At 40.7% G+C, this 17601-nt stretch overlaps 1 protein-coding gene across 5 annotated transcripts in view; it reads left to right on the top strand.

Moving 5' to 3' along the window:
- TSNARE1 (t-SNARE domain containing 1) overlaps positions 1–17601 on the top strand; it is a 461846-nt gene that overhangs the window by 284610 nt on the left and 159635 nt on the right. For all 5 annotated transcript variants that reach the window (XM_062568440.1, XM_062568439.1, XM_062568445.1 and 2 more), the window contains one exon: positions 10372–10454. In XM_062568440.1, coding sequence (XP_062424424.1) covers positions 10372–10454 — 83 coding nt within the window. The remainder of the gene's footprint in view (positions 1–10371; positions 10455–17601) is intronic.

The following is a 17601-nucleotide window of genomic DNA, read 5'->3' as shown; positions in this document are numbered from 1 at the left end:
AAACAGACTTTGTCATGAGAATAATTCATTCACTTTTGACTATAAAAAGGAAGCTGGAGAATACATAGCATTAACTGGAAAGGGAACCAATTCTTCCTTTCTACCTGGATCTGTAATTAAAAAAAATGACAACAATAACAGTAGCAGTTACCATTACAATTATTGATGGTGGTGGAGAAAATTAAGCAGCTTGCTTCTCCTAAATGGAATTTCCTTTCCACATTACAGAATATATCTGATTAAATTTACAGTAGCTTAACAACATCATGTGCTCGCATGCATAGTCGGAAACTTCTGCCCGTTAGTTGGTCTCCTCTTGCTCTCCAGCGATCAGTGACTAGGAGCAGGGTGGAGGAAACTTGGGAAAAGGGAAGATTAGAGAAATTACTGCTATTATCTTTCAACAGCACTCCATCTCTGCTAGCCACTGCTTTTCATGAACAAAGAGAGAAAATCGTAGTAGATCTACTTCTTTTAAAACTCCCTCAATCTTTATCTTTGCCACTGCTGTCTTCTGAAGCAGCTAAGAACGATCAGAAAATGTTCTCTGTCTCTTTATTTTGCCAGGTGTGTGTCTTACTGTGCAGTGCTTTAGAAGCAACCAGCCACTTCCAAATTTGAGAGCTAACAGTCCTAAAGCAATGCTGAGGGATCTAAATACCAGAGAAGCAAGTTTTATAGAGACACAGCTAAATCAAAGTGCTCATTTGGTGTTCTCACTGGAGTTCATGTATCAAGGCAGGCATATGCAAACCATAAAAGATGAAAAATTCCTCTGCTGTTTATTAATTACTCTAAAATTTTTTGCCAAGCCCATACCTTTGCAAATTTGCACTAACATCAGGCACCTCCTTTCACAATGAAATGGGCTAGCTACATCACACTGAGAAACATTACTCAGGCTCATGGGTGCAGAACAAAATCAAGATGATATGTAAAAACAATTCTAATTTCTTTTTCTTATTACTACTTTTTCTTTCTTTTCTTTCTTTCTGTCTTTTTTTTTTTTTTTTTTTTGATTCATGTTTGTCTGGCAGCTCATTTTTGTACATGGATAACTCTGTAGTGCGATTCGGCTCCCGAAAGCGTGTCAGATGTTAATGCCTTGAGCGACATGACAACACACGTCAGTTAGCTTCAAGACCCTTTTAACCACTTTCACTAAGGCAACATTTATTTATTTTTTTGATGTTATCCATGTGTAGAGGTAGCCTCAATATTAACTTGCCTATGAGAAAAAGTTATATGAAGTAGGATGCTTTGTCTTTATGCCGGCACAATACCGTAGTTGCTTTCACATCTGAGGTGTTCCTTCTTCCCGTTGCACTGCCGTGGATTTTTCCCGTTTCTTTAGGAGCAGCTTTCCAGCCTAGCAGCCAGTAAAGGTATCTCCCCAACCAACTGCTGAAAGATCCCACTGCCTATCTTTTGACATTCATGTTATAGAGAAGTAAGAGAGTTTAAGAATCAGGAGGTAAAGGGAGTTGAAACACTCATAGTGGAAGTTCAGGAGCAGTGGTAAGAGACAGTTCTCATTGCAAGTATTTTTTCTTTTAATGCGTTCTTCTTACATGCATGAAATGAAAGCTTTGTTTGTGCTCATTTTCGCATTGGAAAACGTAGAAGAAATGCATATCCAGGCAAAGTGAAGTGCCCTGCTCAGCAAAAGAGATCCAGGATTATAGAGCAAACCACCGTCTGGTTCGCCCTGAACTGGGGGTATCAATGGCAAGAGCGTGCCTGGCCTACGTATGGCAAAGGAAGACTTTCTAAAGATTCTTAAAAGTAGTTTTGCTACCACATGTTCCAGTTCCTTAGTGAATACATCCTTAACACTCCCTAGGGGAGAGACAGATTTCTACCATGCAGGGAGGGAAAAGATGACGGGAAATGTGGAGTCAAGACACTGCATCTCTCGTATTTTGCATATTCTATAAATACACCACTGTGCCTAGTTTTCTAGTGATACCATCTTTTTGATATGAATATAACTAAGCATTACACTATCAGCAAGTCCAAGCCCTTGAAGTTGAAACAAGTCAGTGGCCTAGATTACCTTTGAATCACCAGAAAGTCTTTTCAACAGCCTTACAACAGTCCTTGGTAAAAGCAGCCCTATGGAACTTCAACATGAATGTGGGGAGAAGGACATCTTCTCCTCCCTTAGCCAAATCCCATTTCATCCACTTGCTATCCCCATCTCAGTCCAACGTTTTGCATGTTGTTCCTTTTTGACCTTGATCTCCGTAGTCAACTTTCTCCACTGCTTTGACTGGCCAAAATTCTCTCCAATAAGTTCCAGCTGAAGAAAACAAGCAATATGAAGTATGGGCACAGACTCATCTCATAGAATTGACACATTTTACTAATTAGCATATAAATTATGCACCTTTTTGATGCTGTTCTAGAAACCAATCTCAGCATGTTGTCATGCAACAGAAGTAGCACACCAGAAAAATGTCTGCTGCAGAGCTGACTGGTTCTACTTCCAACATATGGAAAATTACTTGAGGCTCAGTGAAAAATTACTATTTTGATGTCCTCCTCTGATGCACCTTTGCATCCACAACAAAACAAGTGATCCTGATATAGTTCATATAGGACTGAAACGTTGGTGGAGAATGCCACCAAACATTGCCTTTGGAGACTCTCACAAGAACCCCTGAGAGGAAATACAAATATGATCCTACAAGCTATTAATTTCTTGGACACTTTCCTTCAATCTGTAGAGAACTTCTTGAAAGGGTCAATATATTCAGCTCTCAGGCAATGCTGGTGTTCACTGGCATACCGCATTGTTATTTATAACATAACAGTAATAATAAACTTCCTTCAAAGGAAAATACATTTCCATGAATGTAAATATATTACTTAATTTGGAAACTTTGGGATGTTTTCTTCTTTTCAGTGAAATCAGCTCTGCTGATTGCCACTATTGTTTCCTGTTTTATCATTATTAGCTTTCTGACCCAGAGTTCGGTTTAACATGCAGCCTCTCTCAAGAGTCAAGGAGAGGTCATCAACACTCTTCCACGTGCATCCTCCTCCAGTGTGACTGACTGAATGGCAACGCAAAGAGTCCGTTGTCAAATGCTCAAATGCAAATGCACAAATACGAGCTGGGAAATCACTCAGCTGGAGCCTTAACTAAACTCTCCCAAGTTACGTGCCTCAGCTGGAACATCTGCAGAAGATGAACACATCTTGAGAATAGTCCCTGAATACCAGAATGCAACAGCTCTGATATCCACATTCAGCTACATGTGGTCTGCAGACTCTTTTGTTTGGAAAAGTTTCCTAAGTGATCTTAGTGGAGACTGTTATGTGAGTAGGTACATTTCAGTTCTTACTGGTTCCTGATGAAATGGGGAATCGTCTCTTGGCTCTTTTGATTTCAGCCACTTGTTGAGACATGGAATTACAGGTCTGGGGTAAAGCACAGGGGTATTTCTGAGTCAATGTTCATTTATTTCACATGCAATAGAAACCTCCAGTTTCTTGCAGTATCTGAGGCCTATAGCTTGTCATCCGTTTATTTTTCTGCTATCAAAGTCTAGTGAAGCTTGAAGTAGCTCAGTATTGCTACCCCTAATTGCCCTATGGGCAGCAACAGTGTAAGGGCACCATGCTTTGAGCTGCACTGAGCTTGCTGTCCCTGTTTATCTGGACCGTGGCAGTAGAGGCCTCCACTACCACCGTTTACATTTCCTTGGCTTCAGACACGAATGTGAGGAACTCTGTTTCAAGTTAGCTGCAGGTTGATGCGAACTTCATACAACTTCATCTTTGGGATTCAGTTAAGGGCTGGTGTGGACTTCCTCAGCTAACTCATTTCACTAGAAATGGATGAGCTTTTGTGCTTCCTGCCTGTCTCTGCTCTCCGTCAGTGTGTTTTTGCCTCTTGCCTTGTTGCTTGTGGGTTTTTATTTTTAGTTTTTAATGCTGGCTGTGCTGGTAAGACAGCACATGCTGGCTGGTAAGGGAAAGAATAATGAGTGACTCTGCACTTGCAAATCGAGTAATGCCTAAAGATTTGTCTGCTGCTCTGTGTTTGACCTTCCTAATGTGATTGGGCCAGTGTACTTGCAGTTAATGAGCCAACTAATTTTGTACAAGGAACGAGGCTCTTCCTTTTATGCTGTTTATTGCCACCAGTAGGGTTCTTTTCACACCAGTTCATCTGAAGTAGTTATCAGCATGTTGGACCTGCTGTGCTCTCGATTTCTAGGTTTGTTAGGACTGAGCAGTAACTGTCGTAAAGGCACGAGCTGCCGAGGTGCCAGGTTTATTTCTGCTGGGAGGTGTCATACTCTGCCGTGGTGTTTGGGAGGCCATAGCTTGAGTAGGTTAAGTAAATCAAACAAGCTGTGCAAAGAAAAGGGGAGGGTCAAACAAGTTGTAAATATCGGTGACTTTATAGGTAAAAAGATACGGTCTTTCCAAGACAGCATGAAAAAAATAAAGTATATTTATTTCTACGACTAAGTCCCCCTCCCACCCCACCATCCTCATTTATTCCTGGGACAAACCCAGACTGTTTGTGCACTCAGTTCTCTTATGGGAGGGGAGTATTATGTCAATTGTAAATAGCACTGGACTTCTGAAAAATGCTGTGTACAAAATGCATCAATTTATGAGCTGGATCTGCAAAAAAATTAATGTAATTAGTTTGATCTTTTCTCTCTTTTTTGTCGATTTAAATAAAGATTTCTCTGTTGCAGCTTAGAAAAATATTCTCTTGAACTTGGATGTCTTGTAATATTAAAAAATGTGTTGAAGTTACATCACAAAGAAAAAGAGAGAGTATATAAGCAGAGGAGTATCTGGAATTTCCCAATCACAGCTAGATTAAGTGCTATTTTTCTCTTTAAATTGCTTTCAGAGATATTTCAGAAAGAGTAGAGTCTGACACGTCCATAAATTTCCCCACAAAAATATCTTACGTATTGAAATTCCTTTTTCCATCAAAATGAAAAGAAAATGATAAAACATGTGAGTTGGTTCTATTTCTGTAATTTAGTATCTTCACACATGCAAATTTTATGAGATTGAAGCTAGCACCTCGGATTCCCCAGGCCATATGAGAACATCATATAAGAACCTCTGATACCCCAGGCAGCTGAAGGGCGATGAGAAGACAGGCCATCCTGTGCTGCTTCAGGATGCTGTTGATGAGCAGACTCTTCTGTGTAAATACCAGTAATTTGAGACAACTTGTTTCTTTGCAAGACAGAATAGCAAATTGCATTGCATCTACTAAAGTGGTAATATTTCTGCACTCTGTCATTTATCACAGAGCAGGCGATGTGAAGCACCGCGTTCTCTGGTAGGATGTACTATTTCCCATAGATAAATGTAGGACAACACTTGAATTTTAAATCCCTAGAGGACAGATTCCGGTAGGCACGGCAAACTTCTGGCAGTCTGATATGGTTTTTCAGTGCATACATATGTAGCAGACACTTGACATTTCCAAGATGTATTTCAAGGACACTGTAAATCACTTCAGGAGCTGAAGTGTTGTAAATTAATGCTGGGGCTTGACCATTGCCTTGTAGCCACTTTTATTCATACAAACTAGGGTTTTGGCCTGTTGACAGAGGAAAACTAGCAGGAAGAGCTGGTTAAGATATTTTAAGATAGTTGTAATAGTCTTTCTAGGCCTGTTTGGAAAATCAGGGTGAGCAGTTGTTCAGTGATTCAGTTCCTGCCACTGAGGTATGTTCCCATGTGGAAGAATTAGAGCCCTGCTTAAAATCCAACAGAAAGGTAGACACTGTCTGCCTTTTGTTGGAAGCAATAACCATCACTTTTGATGACTCACGGAGCTACAAATTGTATTTCACTGCACCGGTCTTAAGCCAATGCGACCCATTAGCTTAGCCTGGCAAACGAGAGAGGTTATTTTATAGATCCTCTCATGTGCTGAATGTATAACTTGGCATATGCAGAGTAGTTTGCATATGAGTAACCCTAGTCATTTTAAACTTAACTCCAGAAGAACTACCATAGTTTTGCTCATCTTTAACATCCACAGTTGTGCCTGTATAAAGCTCATTTCATGTCTTCCTGCAATGAGACACTCACACAGTTCCAAATACATGGAGATTAGAATTGTTTTTTTTTTTCCCACAGTGAAAGCAATTTCGTACAAAATTTGGCTTTTAATTAAGAAAGAAACATTTAGATACTACCAAAACGCTCCTTTTTATTGCATTTCCTAGTATATTGCATTGATTATTTTCAGTCAGAAATTATAGGGATAAAATAGGGTTAATCCTATTGAAGTGCTAAAAATAAATGCATATTGTGGAACCTGAAGGGATCCATTTCAGTTATTGCCAATGAGAGCATTTTACAGTTCTCGTTCACAAGCTCGCTTTCCTGTCTTTCAAGCAGCTCTACTAAAAATACTGCCTTATGAAACCAGTTCATTGTTGCCACTATAAAGACACAGGTCAGATAGGTGATTCCTTGATACATTATGACAAAAACCTCACTTCAGCCACTTTCACTCCAGTAATTTAATGTAGAAGACTTCTGCTGGTCATTAACAGGCCTTAATCTCAGAAGGCAGGTAAATAGAAAGGGTTGAAAGAGACCTCCTGGGTCATCATGAGTTCTCTCTCTGTGTGAGAAATGTGTCATAAAATAGTATTAAGTTACACCTAAAAGCTAGTTAGCTCTGCTGCCTTCAGTACTCCTATTGAAAGGACGTATTTCAACCTGAAAATTAGAAATTCTTTTCTAATTTGAAAGCTGCACTTATTTGCCATCGTTTGCTTTACTGCAGCTGTGCCCTTTAGTTTAAGAAAATAGTGCTCACAGTGCCTGAGAGTTTTCATTTGGTTCCAAACTATAGCATAATCACAAATTAATCATCTTTTGAGATATAAAATTATTATGGGAGTCGGGGTACTGAGGTCCTTCTGCAAATCCCTTATCCATAATCCAGGCCTGGATTATGTCACCTATTTGGGAGCAGAGTCACTATACCTTCATGCCAGGGCCAGCAGAGAACACGAAAGGCAGCTGCCTCCAGAGGGTTCTTCAGTCCATCTAAGGTCCCATCTCCTCTCTGGAAATGCTCACCTTTCCAGCTCTTCGGTGAGGAGCCTGCAATGAAGCAGGGTGAAGCTGTGAGCAATCATAGCGTTCAGGAAGGACGCACTGAAATGGCGATGAGTGACATATTCACCACGGACTTATTGATATGGCCGACTTCCTTGCGATTTGATCCAAATTCTCTTCTCTTCTTTTGTTTTCCTAGGTAAATCAGCCGAAATCTCTAGCTACGTAGTATTACATATTTCTATCTAATTTTCATAGAGTTTTAGGTCTCTTTATGTTAGTACTCCCCCCCCCCCCCCGTGCTTCTTGGGTTTACAAGTGACTGTAGAAAATTTTAAATAAGAGGTTCACTTATCCTAGGGCTGGAATTTCCCCATTACAGAACAAGGGGTAAAAGTGAGTGGAAACATTGCCATCAAGGTCCAGTCTTCTCCTGTAATATCAGATCAACACCTGTAGAGCAGGAAGCAAATACTCATTCCACTCGGGAAAGCTTGTGCTGGGCAAAACACTCGTAGGCGGTATTTGCAAAACACGATGCTGTTTTTTTTTCTTAAGGGCAACATATGATTAGCCCAATCTGTGTAGTGATAAGGGGGTGTTCACAGAGTTTAATTTTATCTAATAAAGGAAAATCTCTTTAGGATCCCCCTGTAGGTAGTGGAAAGCAGTAGGTTGCTCTCACGGAAGCCAAATCGAGCTCCTACTGTGAGTCACACACACACCTTTCAAAGAGGAGCATGGAGAGATTTTCCCTCTATAGCTCTTCTCTGCCTAAATGATGAATTTTCTGAGGGCAGTCAGCCTTTAGGATGCAGTCTTTAGTAAAGGGTGTTTGCACTAGGATTCTGGTTAACATCAGATGCGTGGGGAACAAGGCCTGTCACTCTGAGTAGACGTTTGTTGAGGTGTTCAGCATACTCATTCCCATCCCTTCCAGCTTTGTTTGCAACAATCTCATCACAAAGTGTCCCAATGATTCTTATGGACCTACACAGAAGAGTTAAATGTTGTCAGTGGGCAAATCTGGTTAACTTTGCATCATGCAGTCATGGTTAACCATAGAAGCAAGCAGTTGTCACTAACTAGACAACGAGGAACTTGTCACTATAGCTAGATGACGAGTCATTCCAACTGATGCATCTACAGAGCTAATCTAGCCTGTAGATCTGCCTCTTCTCAGCTTTTCCCACACCTGTTTTTCAGTTCTACACAGAAAACATAAAATGTCTCTCCACTACTTTTCTTGTAAAATACGTAGAATGACCCTTTGGTGATTTGTGGGCCAGTCTCAGTGCTGGCTGACAAGATACCAGGGCCAGCCCAGGAGTTTAGGACACATATTCTTTCTAACCAGGAGCATGATAGCAGTGGACAAGGATGGTACTTGTGGAGATGTGATAGTAGGGTTTTCTTTGCAAACTTGCCAAGGATCTGATTATTATTAAGTGACAAGTTGAAGTCTGTCATTTACTGTTGTTATTTAGGCTGACTTGGTTCATGTGACCTTGGCTAGATCTGCTCACATGGCAAAAATGCTGCAGACTGCAGTGTTGTTGCACCACTCACTATCTTTGGTATTTCAGCACCATTATTTTCTACTAGTACTGAAAATAGAGCAAGAGGAATCAGTTACTTTTCCAGAAACACCTTAGGATCAATGCAATGCTAGAAATAAACTCTTCAGGGTTTTAACACAGGTGTGTGCATGTGTTCATGAATGCTTCTGAGAAGCAGCGCAGCAGCTCTCTTAGGGCTCTGCAAAGGCAAAATTGATATTACTCCACGGCCAGATCTTGACTTCCTGAGAAGTCTTTTTATCTCTTCCTACTAAGTCCTGACTGCAGGAGAAGCATTTGAGCAGATCTCAGTGATGTCTTCCAAGTTCCGCAGTGTTAGCATCTTAATAAAAGTTGTTCTTTCGGTTTGAGGTTTCGTTGTTAATTTGTTTTCTTTTGTTTTGTTTAAGTTCAATTATCAGAAATGCTAATCACATTAACAGACTTGCAGCATTGCTTTGCCTAGAAATGCAACAAAATTGAACACGACGACTCTTCCACAGTTTATCTGCACGCCTTCATTTCTCTACACCTCACAGAAGTGGCCACTCCGTATCACATTCTTTCCCTCAGAAACAAACAAAGAAACAAAAAAAAAAAAAAAAAAAATAAATCTTCTGTGCCAGGTCTTAATCTAAGACCTAATACTGTCGACTGAAGCATTTCCATTAATCTTATTTAGAGTTAGAGAAATTTATTCCCAAATTTCTGCCAGCAGTTGAATTCCTCCTGACTATTCTAATATACTCCGTGGTATAATATCTGCTCTGAAATCCACCCAAGAACACCAAGTGCACACATTCTCCAAATGGGGCCAGAAACTATTGGCTGAGCATTGCTTAGAGGACAAGTTGGTCAAGATTTCTAAGATTTACGTTTGAAACACAAACCCTTAATTGCAGATTTGTACCATAGGCATGTTGTCTTCCAAGCACAGCCCTAGAGTCAGGTTAAAACTTGTCTTTGATTGAAGTGGGGAATTCTCCCACCACCAGCTGCAGTTGGTAGCTGTTCATCTTTTTTTATCTAATCTCATTTTGGTTCCCCTGGGTCCCTCCAGCTTCCTCCAACCCCCTAGCCATGTAGGATGAAATTCAGCTCCCTTGATTTTAAACACCGGCACTGCATCTCAGTCCAAGCCATTTGCACAGATCTCCCTTGCAGTTTGGAAACCTGGTGGCTGGAGTTTAGGCTGTGATCCATCCGATTTGATTAGTCGCGGGCAGCTGCTATCCAGTGAGATGAATCGCGCCCCACTGACTCGCTCTCCTCCGACTGCAATGGAGTCTGAGCTCAAATACGGACACCTGGGGATTGCCAACAGCTCACACTTACCCGGGTGAATCTCATCTCTGAGCTCTAATTCAGACCAATTCAGATACAATCTGCAACATCTCTTCTGTAATTTACTCCAGTCCGCTGAAATTCCCAGTCTTGAGCTGATTTACTTGAATTCTCTATTAGTCTTTTCATTGATTTCAGTGGAGTGGGGTGAGTGCTAGTCCCTGTCTTCTCTGGTGGCACGTTAAGAGCTGTCAGTCACACTGCCCCTGACTGATAGGCTAGGCTTCTTTATTCATCAAAATTTCAGTGTCTTTTCTATTTTTTGGAGCGTGACTGCCTGCAAACAAGAAGCTGCTGTCCTTTCATGCCTATGAGTAAACTGCTGGATTGCTGTTGGTATAAAGTCTTTGTTTTAGGTTTGTACCCTGTAACTATCTTCTATTATCTTAATTTGCAGACAGTATTGAAGCCAACATTGAGACTGCATCTTCTAATGTAGAATCAGCCAATGAGCAGTTGGCAAAAGCCAGTCAGCACCAAGTAAGTGGGTCTAAAAAAAAAACCCTACGGATACATTCAGTGATAGTATTTAAAATAAAGAGAACACTAAGCAGCTGTGAAGCACGTAGCACATGGATTATGTTGGATTTGTGTTACCTGGAAAGATGATAAAGCATACATATCCTAGGTAAGAGTTAAACTCTTTTTTCATATACATGCATACATATAAACATGATTAAATTACTGTACCATTGGCAATTTGCATTAGAGGAGTCATTAAGAGATCTACACATTAAAGAGACATTTCCCAGTAGGAAATTCAACAATTAGTTACTGTTGTTCTTGGAAAGATGTCACAAAAAGTGCATCACAGAAGTGTATATGTTCTTCTTATTGGAGTGTTTCCCTATAGCTAGGCAACAACGCTTTTCAAAAACACGGCAATTGCCAAAAGACACAATGTAGTTGGTGAATAATGGCTACTGGAATGATGTTCAGCACTTTTTAAAGGCAATTTGAGGGTTGCTTTTTATTTTTTTTTCTTTTTCTCCATTGGAGCAAGAGTAAAATACACGCACAAAAAAGCATTAATCTTGTTTGAAAATAGTTTGACCAGAAAGAACTGTTCAATGGTTATAGTTACTACTTTCTAGGGATGAAAGAAAGAAAAAAAAAAAAAGAAAAGAAAAATTTGTATTGCTTGCAAGAGATTGACAGACTACTACAATTTCTTTTTTTATTATTATTATTTCCTCAGTCATAAGTGTGTTTATTGAACCTCAAAGTGAGTTTCATATATCTGGTGTTTTGTTATGACAAACTGCAGCTGAGGTCTGTGTGAATACCTAGTGGCTCCTCTTTGCTCTTTGGACACGGTGAATGCTAAAAGTCTGGGGCATAACTCCAGACCAGAGGAGTAGGAGTCCTACATCTTGTACGCCACTGGAAGTGGAATCATGTGAATTCTAAAATTATCTACAGCTCATTTTCTGGTGAAATGTACTTTGTGAATTGTGGCCAGTAAGAGCAGCTCTCGCAGAACATTGATATTACAGAAACAAGATGTGGTCCTCAGCTGCATTTTGGTTCTCAAGGCATACTTTTTCAAGATAATGTGTGTCATCCTGCATTTGCCTTGAAGATAGCCTGTTGCGTTGTTACAGCAGGAAGTCTAAAATGAGACAAAAATAAACTTAGTACTTGACAGTAGAGCAGATCTCAAAGTTGTAAATGAATTAATGACAATTTCAACTAAGAAGGCTAAAGAATAGTCAGGCAGAAAATGAGCACAGCACAGTGCAACGGGTCTGCTTTCTGCAGCCACAAGGAGTTGCTGAAATAGCCTGCTGAAATAGGAGGACTCTTATTCCTCAGTGTATTGACCAAGATGAAGATACAGCCAGCCCTAGCTAGCCAGCCACTGCTGCAGGCAAAAAGAGACTTTGTGTACTGTTTGGTACCTCTGGGAAAACCACTTCAGTTTCTCCCATGCCTTTGACACAAGCCTGTGTAGACAAATATTGCTTAAGTAAATTCTGTTGTCAGAGAAAATGTACGATCTAGATCTGCTGCAGAGCACAGGTAGCTGTCCTGTACGCTGCTGGACAAGGAGCACTCCTGCCTGCCACCCCTGCTCGCTCTCTGTCAGCTCTTTCATGAGTTTTCCTCAGATATAGACAGAAAAATGAGGTGAAAGTGGGGGTGACTTCATTTGCTGGACTGCTGCGTGGGTTTTGTTCAATCGCACATGACCCCTCCTCTGCCCTGTGCCATGACATCTGCTCATCTAACGCCCAAAAGGATGGTGTCCCCAAAATGTGTCAGGAAGGGTCCTGGTCGTACAGTCCTTCAGAACCTTTGGCTGCTTTATAAGCACCTGGATGGATTTGAGAGAATGATCAGCTGGGTGGCTTTGTAGATGGCCTGGTTTCAAAGGAGCTACCACAGTTTACAACCTTCAAATCTTTTCAGTGCTGTGCACTGTTCTGTGCTGCTCAAAGAGCAAAATTACGGATGTTTTTTAAAATCTTATTCATTAGTTTTCCATTATTTTTTATTAAACTGTCAATTCACCGATGTATTTTGCTGTTACCTGGAACCTCTGGCACAGTATGATTGTCCTGTAAATTCAGACTAGTTTACATATATTTGTTATTTATCTCTCTTTATACATACACACATATATATATATATGTATATAAATACATAAGTGTGTGTACACACACACACACACACATCTCTATATAGATATCTATATATATGGATATACATATAGCTTTTTTAAAAGTATGTTGGCAAATGTATGCATTAATTGAGAAATCAAACATGTCCACATCTCTGAGACTTTGAAGCTTAAAACCTACCACGGACCTTAATGAAGAGATTTCTGCCAGGAATAAAGATTAAGTGATGGGTTATTTAGCATGTTTACTTGTAATGCAATGAAGTGCAGTCACTTCAACAGTACAACCTAGAGGACCAGTCCCAGCCTGTACATTGACAAAGCATCAGTAATTTCAAGTATAAATAGCCTCATGCTGATCTCTTTTCTCTGCATATTAAATTTGGAAAAGGGCTGCTTCATCTTGTGACCTGTGTGCTAGCAATAGCATTTTACTACTTGATACGAGTTTTCACATCTTCCTTCTAAACCCAATCCAAAAAAAAAAAAAAAACAAAAAAAAAAACAAGAAAACAACAACAACAACAAAACTGAAAAAGCAATAGAGAATATATGAGGGAAGTATATGATATGTAAGGCAGAGGTGACCACCTTGTAGGCTGGACAAGGTTGCTGGATGGCTCAGTGCAGCCTGCCTCCTGCACTCAGACCTGGGAAGGGAAGAGGCAGCGGCTGGGTAAACGCTCTACTTGCCTCCTCGCTGCTCTTAGCCCCATGGACCTGCACTTCTTCCCCCATTCTCAATGGACATGTACATGAAAGGTGTATCCATATGATAGGTGCCACTCCTTACTGATCTCAATACGGAGGCAGGACAGCAAGATGCAGCATCTGTACACCTCCATCTGAGTTGGTGCACCGTGTCTTGGCAGAAGGACAGGGCACTGTTGTTGGAAGGGGCAGGAGCAGACAACCCAGGATAGAAGATTTGCTCAGCTGCTCAGTATGTTCTTAGACACCGTGGGAAGATCCTGTGTCCATGCTGGGTACCATAATTGCTAACCACATTACTTTCTGTAGTCTCCTGCCTCATCTATAGACCTCACCCTCTGTAAACCAGAGGCAACAACGCTTCCCTTCCTCACCAAGTATGTGCACAACTCTGTGATGTTCTGATATTATGGAGATTCTATGGACCCCGTAGCAAAACAGCAATACCCATAACACTTTTGCCTATCCATGATGTAGGAAAGGTGTATCTCATGTCATACTGACTTTAATTCCGTAGATCTTGCCCTATTATTGTACATCACTGTGTATACTCTGATTTCAGCAATGCTTGATTTGTGTTTTTATATTAATATGTGCTTGCTCTATCAGTGTTACAATAGAACATGTGGCAGGTGAACCTGTAAGAAATCATGAACAAAAAAGATATGGCGTAAAAGGTCTGTGGGAGCTTTCAGTGGAATAGATACTTTTTTTTTTTTTAAAGACTTTTTAATTTAATTTAAAATTTTGGATTGTAATTTTAATTATAGGATTTTTTTTATCTTAAACTTATTTTTATTAGAGATGAGATTTAAGCTCATTCAGGCCATAATGTTCCATCATTATCTGCAAAAAACTGTAGAGTTAAAATGCAACTGAAGAGATAAATATTGGGTATCGATACTAGGACTGTGCAGAGACCTGTTTTCATATATAACCCCAACTTGATTACCACTCACAGGAATTTGATTATTTTACTTCGTTGTCTTGATTTGCACCAGAAAAATGAATTAAAAAAAAAAAAGAATGACAGAACAAAACCAAAACCTCCTTAGAGACAGGAAAGTCTGGCGGCTAAAAGCCTGAAGTAATCTCCTGCCCTAGACTTACTTCGCTTTGTTTTTCCCTTCCATGAGTGTCTCATACCTCTTGGACCTAAAGCAGACATGAGAACCCTTGCCGCTTAATACCAGTGGCCCAGATTTGTCTCACGAAATGTCATTCGTCATGCACCTAGTGAGGATGATTCATCTCACCTATCTAAGGCACCAATCTTACGGTGGGTAGAATTGCTGTCAGGAAGGTAGGGATTTATTGGACCAAAAATTGGATGTTTTCAGAGGAGCATGTAAGTCTGAGCCAGTTGCCTGGACTTCCTTTACATCGACAGTGAGGAAGAATTGCTTCTAATACATGGCTTGTCTCATCTTATAGGAGATATCTAACTCAGATCAGGTGAGAGCCTCTCTGGAGAAGCCTCTTCTCCCCTTTTCTCTATGAGGTCCAGATGATGGCAATTACATTGCAAATATTGCTAAAGAAAATGAATTTCGTGCGTAGCAACTACCCCTTCGTCCAAGAATCAGGAGATCTTGACACCCAGCAGTGTCAGCACCTGCTCTTCAGGTTAGGTTAGGTGTGATGAATATCACCCAGAGGGGCTGGCCATAACAAGATTGTGCAGTTTTGCTTTGTTCATAGCTTCCTGTTGAGAGGAAGAGAAAGAAACAAATGTGCAATCCACAGATGCATATTAAATCGGTTACTCTTTTTGAGATGAAATTTGGTCAAAGTTCAGCTTGGGCCCACTGAGTGAAGGACTCTGTGTACTAATTTTGGGGGGAAGAGCTGCTTGTATTGCTCTGATTAGTGTTAGTTGCTTTTCTTCTCTGTATTCTCCATGGAAGTCAAACTAATTTGAATGCATTGCAAAGACAAGGTAGAGTTCAGCAACTCTCTTGTGTAGGCTAACAATAATGAAGTTTTTTTCCTGTAAAGAAACAATTCCTGGGCCTGGCTTTCAGGGGTACACAGAGGGGCACTTTGAAGCCTGGAGCTTCATAAATCTGTGGCATTTGCAGAGAGATCTTATTGCTTGGGGGTCCACCAGGAACTTCAACTTTTGCACAAATAATTAGTTGGTACTTTAAAAAATGTATGATTTGAGTTTTAAAATCACCTTCTCTGGACTCTTTTAAGTTTCCTGGTGTGCAAGCCTCTTAAAGGACTTGCCACTTATCAATGCTGTGATAACAAAGATCGTCTTCTCATCTGTGTGGATGTGCCCTAAGATCTTGACTTACACTGTCATTAAATCGTCTCAAAACTATCGTGCAGCCAGTCAGCAGAGATTGCCATAGCACGAGAGACTTGCACCCTAACATCTCCAGCAGCAAAAGTCCAGGATGCTGAGAAGCTGCCTTGGAGTGATGTAGCCGGAGTTATCCCAATGCAAACACAGCTTACCAGCACGGCTAGTTAATCCCCTCGGAAGAAGAGAGACTAGATGTTTGTTAGGTAGAGTCAGGACTGAGATGTAATGACAGTATCGTACTAAGGCACAGTGTAAACAATCAATCTGATGTCATTTATGGCTTCGTTGTGTCTGTCGAGAGTGTGGCTGAGCATGCTTTTTGTTTGGATAATGAGCACTGGGAAGTTTTGTTTGGGGGATTATGAAGCTATTCTTTCTTCTGGCAGTTTCTGCGTGTGAAAGTGATGGGAGCTGAATAAAGAGCTGCAAGAGGAAGTCGCAGCTCTGTAAAGCTTCCAAGCAAAAGTCATTACTGAAGTGACTGTGTATTTACACAACTAAGCCTTAATTCCCCTCTCCAGCAGCTGAAGCTGCCATCCAGAATCCTCAGGATTCTGCACCATGATCTTCACTTAGTAGAAAAGTCCTCCCTGAGCTGACTGAATTTCTCAAACACACTCCACTGGTAGTTCGTTTCTGTTCCCCTATACTTCTCAGTGTACAACACCACAATCATACCACTCAGCTCTGAAACCTCTGCTGGAACTTCTCCGTTGAATTCAAGGTTGCCCATTCCTCCTCCATGACACTTCTTTTCCTTCCACCTCATGTCTCCCCCATTAAGTCTTTTCCTCCATCATGTCCAACCCCAGTCCTCCACTCTTGATGCCAATGACACAGCAGTCTGGAACAGCCTGTCCTGTTACAATAATCTCACCAATTTTGTCTCAGATAGTTCAACACCTATCACCAAAGGGTGTTTGCCTGCGGCATCGCTCAGATGTGCCCCCATGTAGTCCATACTGCCGTGGAGCTTTGAAGCAGCTCCTTGCCAAGTTCCTGCCCCTGCTTGCACGCTCCTTTTATCGTGGTGGTGTGCTGTGACAGGCAAGCAAGACTGGCAGGGGAACATTAAATTGTATTACCCTTTAGCTTCCAGTGACAAATAGGCAGCAGTAGGTGGTTCTGATAAAATGTGTGCTTTCTTTTCTCCTTGCTCTGCTGGCTTCTGATGAGAGATGGGCTGAGATTTCAGACTTAAGAGTGTTTTATTTTGAAGAGGCTTCTGTTTGCGTGCGTTTTTTACTGTATTTTAATGTAGCCCATTTACAAAACAGCTGCTTACCATAGGAAATGGTGTTCGAGTCAGCTGCACTCCAAGTGATAAATGAGCTGTGCGAGTGCAGCAACTCAACCTCAGTGAGGTCTGAGCCATAACATTTATTTAAACACATCTTTTTTTTTTTTTCTCTCTCTCTCTACATAATGGATCCTTATGATCAAATATTTATTGGGAAAAGGTTTGTTTGGAGCTTTTGGATGTCATGTAGTTGGATGTTCTTGCAAGTGAAGATAGTCTTTCAGGCTATTTGTAATCACAGCTGAACATCTCTTCACAGATGGAACATCTACCATCAAAAAGAGAGAGTTTACACACCTCAATGGTAGTTTAATCTTTTTATTTATTTATTTATTTATTCTAAATATGGATAAGATAATAGGATATTCAGAAATAAATATTGTTCACTGTGAAATTCCTTTTTATTTAGCACCAATCACTCTTTTCTCAAGGAGGAAATGGAAAGGGCAGGCGTGGAGGAGAACTGGATGTGGAAGAAGGTGTGGGAGCGTATTTAGCGGTGAGGCATTGCTGATAAAGCTGCTTTGGCAGGTGAGAGGATGAGGAGCAGTTATGTTTACTGATTGTTCAGAGTGGCTTTGGCAAAACAGCTTGGCAGTGTCCAGTCTTGGACTGGTGTCAAGTCAAGATTTAGGAATATCAGTTACATAACACACAAATGGGTTAGATTCAGAGTTTC

This window comes from Rhea pennata, chromosome 2 (assembly GCF_028389875.1).
Source record: "Rhea pennata isolate bPtePen1 chromosome 2, bPtePen1.pri, whole genome shotgun sequence".
In the NCBI taxonomy this organism is placed as follows: Eukaryota; Metazoa; Chordata; class Aves; order Rheiformes; family Rheidae; genus Rhea; species Rhea pennata.
This window is presented reverse-complemented; position numbering and strand designations above follow the sequence as displayed.